General features: G+C 45.8%; 1 protein-coding gene across 3 annotated transcripts in view; it reads left to right on the forward strand.

The window, feature by feature from the left end:
* The window catches only part of TNR (tenascin R), a 355,079-nt gene that overhangs the window by 337,684 nt on the left and 4,369 nt on the right, over positions 1 to 13,026 (forward strand). For all 3 annotated transcript variants that reach the window (XM_045027168.1, XM_045027167.1, XM_045027169.1), the window contains 6 exons: positions 881 to 1,011; positions 2,768 to 2,900; positions 6,429 to 6,580; positions 8,792 to 8,888; positions 9,978 to 10,139; positions 12,819 to 12,982. In XM_045027168.1, coding sequence (XP_044883103.1) covers positions 881 to 1,011; positions 2,768 to 2,900; positions 6,429 to 6,580; positions 8,792 to 8,888; positions 9,978 to 10,139; positions 12,819 to 12,982 — 839 coding nt within the window. The remainder of the gene's footprint in view (positions 1 to 880; positions 1,012 to 2,767; positions 2,901 to 6,428; positions 6,581 to 8,791; positions 8,889 to 9,977; positions 10,140 to 12,818; positions 12,983 to 13,026) is intronic.

Genomic DNA, 13,026 nt, shown 5'->3' on the forward strand with positions numbered 1-13,026 from the left:
TGGGGAACAGAAGCCAAATAAGCTGCTAAACAGTCTGTTTTATGTGCTCAGGGACTACAAAGGCACCCAGATACCATGATGATAGGCATGGTATAAGAACCAGACTATTCTGATACATGTGAGATGTCAGGGTCAGGAAGACGCTTTTCAAACACTCCGCAGTTCCTTTCTGCTGATCCCCCTAGATAAGAGATCCTGCTGGCTTCCAGAGGAGACCCTTATCACAGGGGTCCCCAATGCGGTGCCCTCATGGTGCCCGCTGGGGCATCTATGTGCGCCCGGGTACTGGCTGGCAAACAAGCGTCCGCTGAAATGCCGCTGAAAAGCGGCATCATCAAGAGGTGAAAGTCAGCGGCATTTCAGTGGCGACACCTCTTGACGGTGCTGCTTCTCAGTGGCATTTCGGCGGATGCTTGTCCACTGGCCATGGTCCTCGGTGGCTCGTCGTCCGGCGCCTGCCACCCGGAAAAGGTTGGGGACCACTGCCTTATCAGATCCTTTTCTTACCCATTGCCGTAAGGCTGTATACAGGAGAACAATGGAATCTGTTTCACTATTAAATAGCTACTTGACAGACATTGTGCTTCATGCAGTTCAGAGCAATTGCACGACAAAAAAAGTCCATGTGGAGAATATTTATCTGGCTCCTAGTGCCCTGTAAGTGGAGCTCCAGCTAGGGGTGGGCAAACTGGCCTGGAGAGAAAGGGGATGGATGGGCTGAGCACAGGACTGTGAGAAATCCCAGACTTCTGTGGTTCAGCCAGCACTCCTGTCAACAGCATGCTGGATCCATGGATCCAGCATGCTGTTTCAATCAGCTGTAATAGCAATGCTAGTGTGTCAGACTCTCAATTCCCTGGGTTCCTATTGACCTTTGCAGTTCTGGATCCCCCAACTAACTTGACTGCCACTGAGGTCACCCGCCGGAGCGCCCTCCTTTCATGGCAACCTCCAATGGCAGAGATCGAGAACTACATCATGACCTACAGATCGACTGATGGAAGCCGGAAGGTGAGTTTTCACTGATAAAGGGGATTGCACTAAAACAAGAATCAGAGATTGGTGTGGTGGGGCAGGACTAATAAATGAGGCAATCCAAGTCACCAGAGGAAGGACGATGTTTCTGAGAGTTTTGCATAAATACTGAGGCTCAGGCTGACACGGATGACAGACACAAGTTTCCTCATAGACACTACTATTAGACAATGCTTAGATAGGTCACAATCCATGGGGTAAGCCAGGAGATGGAGACAAAAATCAGTTCCCACATCTGCAGGTCCAAATGGGCAAGATACACCTGGAATGTTTGGAAGAAGTAGTGAAGAAAATTTCAGGACCTCTGAAAATTAGTCATTGGAGCCTGGAGAAAGGTACCTGAGCAATGGAAGGAGGCTAATATGGTACTTATCTTTAGGGAGAGTAGAAAGAGAGATGCAGGCAACTAATTCACCCTACAGCACAGTGTGTTTGATCATTTAATGAGTGTGTCAATATCTGACTAAGTGGAAGAAACCTGCCTATGAACATTGCTTTATCAGAAATAGGTCATTGCAAACATGCCTACTAGTTTCCTTTGACAGTATTACTAGTTTGCAAGTGACGTAGGATGTTGGCATTTCAATAAGGGGTTCAATAAGAGCCACATAATCTGTCTGAACACCAGCTAGATTAAAACAACAGAGAGCACAGACTAGGAATTGGTTAACAGAGCTGGCCAGCTCCACTCTTTACGCTGCTCTGGGCATCAGGGATGCCCTGTTTCAAGGGAAAGGCAATGACCTGAATTCAGGTCCTAGCAGGTACAGTAAACAGACCATCAGTTGTCTACAGGGAAGAGTGAAATATACCTCTCTGCAGAGGAATAGGAAATCACCTGTATACCACTTAACCCCACCACCACTGCCGCAATAGGGTACGTGGTACATAGATCTCTGCTGAGGGCTGAACTTCATGCTAAATGATTAGGGATTAAAGAGGCTTTTTGAACTACGCATTTTTCCATGAAGCACCTCAGTTGCCTTCCAGTGAGGTTACACAACATGCTCTCTGGGCCTATGGAAATCAGTAATCCATGTACACAGGGACCATGAATAGCATCTGCACATCACCCCCTATTCTGGAGGACTTGCTCTGTCTAGTCACCCTAAATCTCCCCTGGGGTGAAGTTCAAAGAGGTAACATGGCTGAGCAGCTAAAGCTAAGCCTACGAGTCAGGCGATATGGAGTCTAATCTGTTTTGCCCCAATATACTGTGTCTTAAGGTAAGTCACTTTCCCTCTGTTTACTCCTTGGAGAAATGGGGGTGGTAATACTACTAGGGGTGCTGAGAGCTTACCGGGAATAAATGGCTTTAAGATCCTCAGGGTAGGTCCATACTTACCCGCCGGGTCGACGCGGAGAGTTCGACTTCTCGGAGTTCAAACTATCACGTCTAATCTAGACGCGATAGTTCGAACTCCGAACGCGCTCCCGTCGACTCCGGAACTCCACCACCGCGAACGGCGGTGGCGGAGTCGACGGGGGAGCCACGGACTTCGATCCCGCGGCGTCTGAACAGGTAGGAAATTCGAACTAAGGTAGTTCGACTTCAGCTACGCTATTCACATAGCTGAAGTCGCGTACCTTAGTTCAACCCCCACCCCCGTAGTGTAGACCAGGCCTCAGTCAGCCAGCATGCACTATAGAAGTTCCTGGCTTCTGTTCCCTCTTTACATGCTGTCTGGGTTCCACCTCTTGGTTTCCACCTACTTTTGTGACCCGCATCTAGGAGCTGATAGTCGACGCTGAGGACACCTGGATCCGCCTAGAGGGGCTTTCGGAGATCACGGAATACACCGTACGCTTGCAGGCAGCCCAGGATGCGATGAGGAGTGGGTTCACCTCCACCAGCTTCATCACAGGTCAGGAGTTTATTCCCCACCTCGTTTGACCAGTTGTGCCATGCTGCACCAGCCGCGGTCTCCCCTGAGTGTCTCAAGGAGATTGTCTATTATCTCCCAGTGCTAAGGAAGACAACTCATCCCCTAACCCCAGGCCTGCTCACGTTCCAGGGGCTTGGCTCTCTGCCCCTCAACTCACCCAAATACACAAAGCCAAGACTTAAGTTCTCTCTCAACTTTCATTACCACAGGCATTACCCTCCCTTCTCCCTACAAAGGGCATAAACCAGAGATAGGAACCAGATCTGGATTCTGCCCTAGTCCAAGGGTATTCAGATCCAGGCTTTGAATTCAGGCCCCATGTCTAATACAGAGATCACCTATTTCAAACAGATCCTTTTACCTTGTTCTTGCTCCTGCTCCAAAGAATTAGAACATTCGGTGCAGGGGATATTCTTTTAGTGACCAGGGGATGGACTAAATGACTTAACAGGTCTTTTCCATCTCTAAACTCCATGGACATGATTCTGATCTCATCCTGATCTATATCAGGAACAACTCCACCTAGGTCAATAGAATTACCACAATGTACAACCAGTGTAAGGCCAGAACCAGTCCCTGCGATGTTCTGACTGCCCGACAGCACTGCCTTCCTGTTCTTTAGAGCAGTCCTATTTATTATTCTACCCTCATGGAATGGATGTTGTGTTAAGCTGATTAAGACTCACAGTCCCCATGGCCCTATTGTCGGCGTGCTTACTAGAAGCAGTCTGCCCTGAAACACTGCATGTTGAAAACACTCATGTTAAAAATGTGGGCCATGTACAGCGTTCAGTGTGGGAGAGTTTTATTCAGAAAGCAGCACTCAATAGGCACTATGCACATTGTGCAGAGCTGAATCCAATTACATTTGCACCTCTGCTCTTCAAAAGAGATGAGAAAAAGCCTGAAGACGCTGTCCACTCTACAGTGCTGAAATCACTTCCTCTGTATTCATAGTTAGATTAAAAGAGCTCTCTTTAAATCCGCTGCAGACATACACACCAGTCAAGGCACATGGAAAGGCCTTGTAACCTGCTTTCATGTGATAACAGAAGCTAGCAACAACAAAAACCCTTCTTGTCTGATATATCTATAGATCAGGGCCTCTTACGCTAGTCTTGCCTCGACTCCATTGGGCACAAAGGATTACAGCATATGCGAGAGGGGATGGAAAAGTAGATATACTTGTTGGGGATGAACTTGAGTTCAGGATGAAAACAGACAAGGCCAGATCCCCAGGTGGTGTAAATCAACGAGGCTCCATTGACAAGGGAGATTATGCTGTGATTTACAGCAGCTGAGGATCTGACCCTATACAGAATCAGAGAACGTACTGTAGATGGCTTCTTCCCTGAGAGACATGTTAGAAGTAGGTTTAAATGAAAATAGAAGCGAGTAACAAGCACAATAAACCTGTTTCTTTTCTAATATATCTATGAAACAGAAGCATCTTGGGATGAACAATGAAACAATGAGCTCTGTAGACTGCAGTTGCTTCCACCATTCCCTTGTTTAAGAGCCAGGGCATCACATTACATTTACTCTAGCAACATATCTGGGCACTTTCCAGGAGAACAATAGGTTGTTTTTGTTGGTTTATTTTAAAAAAAACCTTTATTTAAGATGTTTTGCTTCTTTGTATTCACACATAACAGGGCTCTTTCATTCTTCCTGGCATATTAATAGCTGTCTGTTCCGTTTGTCTTTCATATTTGCATAAGGTTCTGGGGGAATTGTGTACAAATGGTAAAAAGGAAAAAAATCAATACACTATTTATAATTTGTAGTTTGAAATTTCTTTCAAAGTCAGCTTCGATTTTAAAGATCTGAATATAAATTAAGAAATGTGGTCTTCACAAAGCACCAGGGACTATAGCGTGTGTGTCTTTGAAGCAGATTTCATTGTGTGTTTAATACTATACATGACAAGTCTCTCACTAGATCTTGTGTTAAAAAGCACAGAGACTGTAAAATAGGGGCTGTTTGCCTTTTGGCCAAAATGAAATCAGTTGACTATTCACACCCCAAGAATTGGTGGTGGGGACTGAATAGAAAAACCAACAACAAAACCAGGGTTTGTAAATGTCTTCCCACTTTTTAATCACACTCCCTTTGATGTTAAACTTACATGGGCATTGCACACCCAGTGAATGCGGTTTACACCCATTTCCTGTGTAACTGACACTGCCATGTAAGCCATCATTGAAACTGAATCAAAGATTTCCCCACAAGTTTGTGCCCATTTGTGCCACAGTCCAGATTCTCCTCACACATACACTAGTGAAAACCAGTGTAAGTCCACTGACTTCTGGGGAGTTGCTCCTTATTTACCCTTGGCATGAATGAAAACAGAATCTGGACTTGCGTATGAAATCTGGTCCACTATAATTAATATTTTTCACTGAGGATGATCACAGCTGTGGTCACTGGGCCTTGTTCTTCTTGCAGTTACATTATATCACAAATAACTCCAGTGGACAGGGCAAATTCCCTCTCTCATGTACACTCCTACGCCAGTGATAAGCTAGTGTGCAACTTTTGTGAGCTAAAACTCAGATGCAAGTTCCTGATACTGCAGAACTACTGAGATCACATAGGACTGGTAAAGCTTTAACTCAGGCCCCCACACTGTGAGCATGTCTTCATTTGAAAATTGCATCAAGCTAGAACGTGTCCACGAAGAATCACGCTACCTACCACAATGCTGACCATGACTTTGCAGTTTGCATAGACATGGACCAGCTGTGTTCAACACCATGTCTGCTGGGTCATGGGTACACCCTGCTGAATTTTCTAACGAAGACAAGCCCTGCATGAACTGGATTGTCCTGACACTTATATGGATGTAGTAACTCAATTGAAATCAGTCTGGTTACATGTTTGTATTGATGAGGAAAGAACACTGGTATTTCCCAAACTATCTGTGTATATTGGGAACAATTAATTTAACAAGATCCATGGAAAACTATCACAAGATGTCACACTCTCATTCATTGTACCCAGTAGAGTTACTGAGTGTCATGCCATTATACCTTGTGGCATATGATGAGTTAATCCAGGGGTTCTCAAACTGGGGGTCGTGACCCCGCAGGGAGTCACGAAGTTATTACAGGGGGTTTGCGAGCTGTCAGCCTCCATCCCAAACCCTGCTTCGCCTCCAGCATGTATAATAGTGTTAAATATAAAAAAGTGTTTTTAATTTATAAGGAGGGGTCGCACTCAGAGGCTTGTTATGTGAGAGGGGGTCCCCACCACTGAGTTAATTAGTACAAGCAATGAGCTTATTGCATAATGAGGCATGACATGTGAAGTAAGCCAAGAGATAGCTTATGCACTTGATGGAGTTACTATGATTTATCAGGCTGATTCATGACCTCGGAAGTCAATTCATGTCCTTCCTGGATTGCAGTAAGCCTTGTGTGATGTTGTATCATACGGCATATGTCATGTGACATGTGTAGGGAGGTGCTGTGCCCTCTTCGAAGCTTTGCCTCTCTAATTTCACAGGAGGCCGCGTGTTCGCTAATCCTCAGGACTGTGCCCAGCATTTGATGAATGGCGACACCATGAGTGGAGTCTACACCATCTCCATCAATGGGGACCTCAGCCAGCGAGTGCAGGTGTACTGCGACATGACCACGGATGGGGGAGGATGGATTGTAAGCCTCCATGTAGAACTCATCATCAGAACAATTAGAGCTGGGGCACATATTTAGGACAAAAAAACTTTTTTCCCATTGAAATCTGCAGTTTCAGGTTGACTGAAACATTGTGCGAATTTTTGTTGGATTTGGCAAAATGTTTAGTTGGGGGGGGATTTCCCTCAAATTCAAAAGGTTTAGATTTTTTTTAAATTCAAAATGATTTTCATTTGAATATTATTTCAATTTCATTAAATAAAGTTTGAAAGGTAAAAAAACTTCTTTTTTCTAATTTTTTCAGTTTGGACAGTAAACGGGAACATCAGTTATTTGCACAGCTCTACTAATGGTTTTCCATTTCCCAGCACCATCCTTCTATTCCAGAGGATCCCCCACAATGCGTTAGACACCATACAGGGCCACATCATTCACAAAGGCCAAGCAGCCACCTCTGGGGAGGAATGCAGCAGCTGTTTGGCAGCACATGGCAACAGTTACGGGGAGGAAGGAAAAGTTATCCTAATCCAAGTGAAAGAACGAACCAGCTGGGTAGAATGTAACTTGGGGGGGACACAAGGTTTAACATCACTACTCTATCTCAGGGTTAGATTGCAGCTGGCCTTTGAGTGGTTGTGCAAAGTGGGGGCAAAGGTGCAAGTACCCTTCCTACTCCTTGCACTCTGGTTATAATCAAAGTCCCCAGGCTCTTCTAATTGCAGGGACAGATCCCTGCTAACAGCTGCTGGGGCACAAGCCACCCCAAAGAAAGCAGGGAGAAGCTATGTCCAAGTTCTCACATGTATCAGCAGTGGCGTAGGTCAGCACTGTAAGTCACAGCAGGCGGCACACTCCTCCTCAGTGCCCGGCTGGTCTTTGAGACATAATGCATCCTAGTGCCGAGCACTGCAGCCCTGCACCACCCCCTGTGCAAGGATAAAGCTAAAAAAACCAAGTCCAAAATATGCCATAGGACCTTCATGTCATTACTCCTCCAATAGCTTCCCCAGCAGCATGGTGGCTCCAACTCTATGCTAGGGCACTGGTGCAATGGAAACAGTGATGTTTCCTGAATAAGCAGCACTACTGCCTGCAGCAATGGGGTTTATCCTTCAACTCTCCCATCCAAGAACAAACCAAGCCTGATGCTGCTTAGTTTTGGAGTTCAGATGAGACCACAACTTTTGGATGTGGGGCTATAAGCCACAACAGAGAAACACTGTATGCCCATAACAAATGAAAGTAAAGCACAGCTCTGGCCACACAGCTATGAAAGACAGCAAAGCAATGCACCAAAAGAGGCTTAATACAGTCTACTTCATTTTCCACGTCTTAAGGAATGAGTCCTGAACTGTTAATAGGAGCTGCACTTGGAGAAATTCCCTTTGAGTGATTTGAAATGTTTGCAGCTCCTTTTGGAAGTAAAGCATAGCCTGAAGCTGAAACTGATCTATTGTCCTCTACATGAAATTAAATGGATACTAGCTTTCAAAGTAAATGATTTGCACTCACAGGGCTCACCATATGGTGGTGTCAGCCATCAGCTAGAGTGACTTTGTACAGTGCTTTTAGAGGCAAATGCTATTTAGCTGAATCGCATAAATACAGCCTGACTCAGGTGGACCGGCACCAGAACCAGAGAATACTCTGCTGTTCCAACTGGATTGTGTTGTCACGCTTTCTCTCACACATTATTAGCTACACGTGTTAGCATATGTGCAGTCAGAAAAGGGCCTCCTCAATCAAAGTATAAATTCCTAACACTGCTGATGTGGATTCTTTCGCCAAAGCTTTTACCTGCTTTTTTACTCTGCTTCAAAGCCTCACAGCTGATTTCATGCTGAAGGGCTTACAGAAATAACTAGTTAAAAAGAAAATCACATGCTGAAAAGTGGGCAGTGTTGTCCATTGGTTAGAGCGGGGAACTTGACATTAGGATTTCTAGATTCTGTTCCCAGCTCTCCAACTGATTTGCTGTGGACATCACTTAACTTCAGTTTATCCATCTGTAAATTGACTGTTGCCATACATGTCTAACTTCCAGGCCTGTAGTGGGAATTAATACATTAACCTCTCAAGCTCTGAGCTCCTCACTTGAAGGGCGGTATAGAAAGGCAAAAGTACTATCTTTTAATTTCACATATAACAAAGCCCATTTGGCTATGATCTATCATTGTTTCTGCATAGAGCAAAGGTTCTTCCATGTGGCTTTCATTCCTTCTCCCTTTGTAGGTGTTCCAGAGACGGCAGAATGGGCTGACAGATTTCTTTCGAAAGTGGATGGATTACCGCGTTGGCTTTGGAAACCTAGAGGATGAGTTTTGGCTGGGTAATGCCCTCACCTCTTTGTCTGTCACTGACAATCAGCCTGGCTGTGATCAGTGGACACTTTGCATCTTTCAATCGGACACTTATCTCTGCAAGCTTAATTTCCATCTCTCTGTGTCTGCGTATCATTAGAGAGGTTATCTGTCCATCTCTCCCCTATTGATCTGCTTTTCTTCACCATGGTATTTCCTCCTTTGTTCTGTCTGCACTCATATCATTAGCAACGTGTCATGCGGAGAAAATGTGACATAAAAGGAGATCACAAAGGTGCAGCAGTTCCTGATTTGTTAGGTGGCACAGTAGGCTTTTTCACTGGCCTTGCGCCCATGGAGACCTGATTTCAAATCTCCTTAGATCACAAAAGGAATGGAGCATGGCCGTTCTGTCCAATTCCCTGGAAGGTTTTTGTCTGCATTATAAATACACTCTGCAATTTAACATGATTGGTAATTTCTTCTCAGAAGAAGCCCAGGCCTAGAATGGTGGAAACTGAGGAATGAGTGGGCGAGGCACTGGCAAAGCTCTGCGTGAGTGGAGCATGTACAATTAATATCGTCAGTGGATGGCTGTAACTGGCATTTCTCATCCCTGATCTTAATGAGTGAGAATATTCACCTGAGGAAATGTAAAAAACAGATATTGATGATTTAGCATTGCTTCAGACCGGAATGCTGTCACACAGGGACAGGACTATGCGTGTACACACTGGAGGTGGGCCCAAGGTGCAAACACCCTTCAAATGTAAGGTGTTTGGCATCAGAAGCCAGATTCGGATTTTGCAAACGATTCCTATTACAATGAGTCAAACCCCAAAACTGCAGAGCCAAACACTCCAGACTTACTGATGCTAGAAATCTGGGTCCAGTGTCTTGTTCTGTACATAAGTGTAAAGTCCACATTCAGTCACTAAGGGCAGAGACACGAACTGAGGCAGTGTGGCTTTTCTTCAAAGCACTGGTGATTTCTGGGTTCTCCTCCTCTGCATTTGCTTGCCATACATTTTCACTGAGCCCAGAATCTCCTTCCATTTTCTTCCCAGAATTGCCAACAGGTACCAGATCTCACCTGAACCCTCTACTTTTCTCTGCAGGGCTGGATAACATTCAGAAGATCACATCGCAGGGACGCTATGAGCTACGAATAGACATGCGAGATGGCCAAGAGGCAACTTACGCCTATTACGACAAGTTCTCCGTTGGTGATGCCAGGAGTCTGTACAAGCTCCGGATAGGAGACTACAATGGCACTTCCGGTACACACTATCACTAACAAGCACCTACGTGCAGCAGGAAGCTTTCTGGACTGGTGGGTCCGAAACGCCTGCAGTGCATAAGCTTGAGCAGTGTAAGGAAATCCCACCACTCAAAAGATTAATTCCTTTCCTGGATGCTACTACCACTCTGGCCTATCCAAATAGAGGCCCTTAGTTGTCTCTGCTGCCTTGTGAGTAATCAGATAAACCACTATGGTAATCACCAGGAAGCACATGTTTAATCAGCACATAGAATTTTCCATGGGCAGTACTATACAACACCCATTGCTGTTCAGCTAATTGGATCAATAATGAGAGCTAGTGCCTCGTACAACAAAAACAGCAGATCAGCCTGTTAATGCCATGCTTCCATAGGAACTGAAAAGCTGATGCCATCCATATAGTGCCATTATATACTTTGCTAGAACGTTAGCCCAGCCACTGTTCTTGGGTGAGACAGAACTGCTAAGCTTCACCCACCACAATGTTGGCAGGACGATGTTCTAACATTGAGATACCTTCAGGGGTGTGGTGGGGGAGAACTCACTTCCACAACTAAGACTAGATATTTCAATGAATAACAAGATTAGCCGCAGCTTGTCAGGGACAGACAGAGGCAGCCAGGTCTAGTGGTTAGCAGAAGGTCATGTTTGGGTTACCGGGTATCAGGCAGGAGCCAGACACACCAATCCAGACAGGGTCAGGCACGACTCAGGAAGCAAGCAGATCAGCAGCTGAAGCACTAGGCGAGATGTCCAAGCAGCAGCCACCTAGGGCCTACTTGTGCAAACCGTTTCCTGTGCCTCTCTTTGGGTTAAATATGATGCCTTGACCAATCAGAGCTTCCAGGTGTTCCTCCAATCAGGGCTCCCTGATGTCGCTTCAGGTTTAATGCTTTCTCCACTCAGTCAGTGAGTAGCAAACTGCTGGGTGCGAGCAGGAACGTGTTAGATGAGTGGAAACCCAGTGGCCCCAGGTTCAAGATGGAGGCGGGGAGTCAGGATACAGCTATTCTAGCTTGGATAAAAATGTCTAATGACCATAAATGCCCAGACTCCAGGTACAAGGCAACCACTCTCTGCCTGGGGCAGCAAGAAACCATCCACCATATGTAAGATGTAGAATTGTCCATGCCTGTAAGACATCTAGTACTGGGAGAGGAAAGACAGTGGACTAGATGAACTGTTAGTTTGATACAGCATAGCAGTTCCTATGGCCCAGACCCTCAAAGGTATTGAGGCACCTAATTCCCATTGAAATCAAGGGGAGTTAGGCACTTCAATACCTCTGAGGATCCTGGCCTATGTTTGTATCATATCTTTGCCCTGGTCTACACTAAGGTCGGGGGTCGAACTAGGGTACGCGAATTCAGCTACGTGAATAACGTAGCTGAATTCGAACTACCCTAGTTCGACTTACTTACCCGTCCAGACGCCGCGGAAGCGAACTCCGCGGCTCCAAGGTCGACTCCGGCAACTCCTCCTGCCGCGGTGGAGTACCGGAGTTCGAACTAGCGCTTCCGGGGTTCGAACTATCGCGTCTAGATCAGACGCGATAGTTTGAACTCCGAGCAGTCGAACTCGCCGCGTCGACCCAGCAGGTAAGTGTAAACGTGGCCTAGGAGTCTGACACTCCTCCCCTATCCCCAAACTGGCTGAATTATAATGCAACAAAACGCTTTGTGCTTCAAACCCTTTTCTGCAGAGTTAATAATGACAGAGGGGAACCACCCTTTTTGCCCCTTGAAAGAAGTAAAGGTTTCCCAGCCAGTACATTTCCCTTGGGTTTTCCCACATGTGTACTCTGTGTGTGTACGCACATGCACATCTCTGTGTTCTTTTTTCAGGACTGTGCATAATTAATATTTTCTGGTCTCTCTGGTATTCTCTTGGGGCATTACAAAGCGTTTATTCACTTCTTATTGCCCATCATGCATTTAGGGTTACTTTGGAAGCATAGAAGCATGACAAAAGTGAAGCAGAAGATGGGCCCAACCCAAAAACCCTATATTGGAAAATCTCCCAACTGTAGGAAAGTTCACATCATGATCCAAACTCTGCAGCCAACACCTGCCTACAATGAGCCAAACCACTTCCCCAGATTTGAAAAGCCCCAAACTTTGCAAACTCAGGCTTACCTCTAATTACCATATTCATTACCCTTTCTTTTTTGAGCCAGTCTGAAGGGACCAATGTTTAGAAGGAGAAAACAATCTCTTTGGCCAATGGGTGTAAACAGAAACCCTTCATTAGAGCAGTGATGGGTCCTCGCCTCACACCTACATCTAGATTTCCAGTTCTGGGGTGTTTGGATCCAGGAATTTGCTTTAGCCATGAAATTCAGAACTGGACCTGGCTGCAGGTTTTACCATCTCCAAAGCCCAAAAGGGTTCAGCTCCAAGGATCTAGATTTTGTTCAGGCCCATCTTTACACCAGAGTATCAGCAGAAAGATCTAGGACCCAAGAGGTCAGGAGGTTAGGAACTCAAACTAATCATTCCTGTCGCATTCTGCCAGTCTTCAACTCTTTGAGCTGGAAAGCTATAGATTAGCAGAATGAACAATGTTATTACATCATAATTTACTCATTGTAGAGAGACTAGCCAGGCCTGACATGGTCGTGCTTATACACCGCAGGCGCACCCCTGAGCCTCTCCTCACAGCGTCTCCCTTTATACAGGAGATTCACTCACCTATCACCAGGGACGTCCGTTCTCCACCAACGACAGAGACAACGACGTTGCTGTTACAAACTGCGCCATGTCATACAAAGGGGCCTGGTGGTATAAGAACTGCCACCGGACCAACCTCAACGGCAAGTACGGCGAGTCCCGGCACAGTCAGGTAAGCGCAGAACCACGCAGCAGAGAGATGGTGCTTCTCATAAC

This window comes from Mauremys mutica, chromosome 8 (genome assembly GCF_020497125.1).
Source record: "Mauremys mutica isolate MM-2020 ecotype Southern chromosome 8, ASM2049712v1, whole genome shotgun sequence".
NCBI lineage: Eukaryota > Metazoa > Chordata > Testudines > Geoemydidae > Mauremys > Mauremys mutica.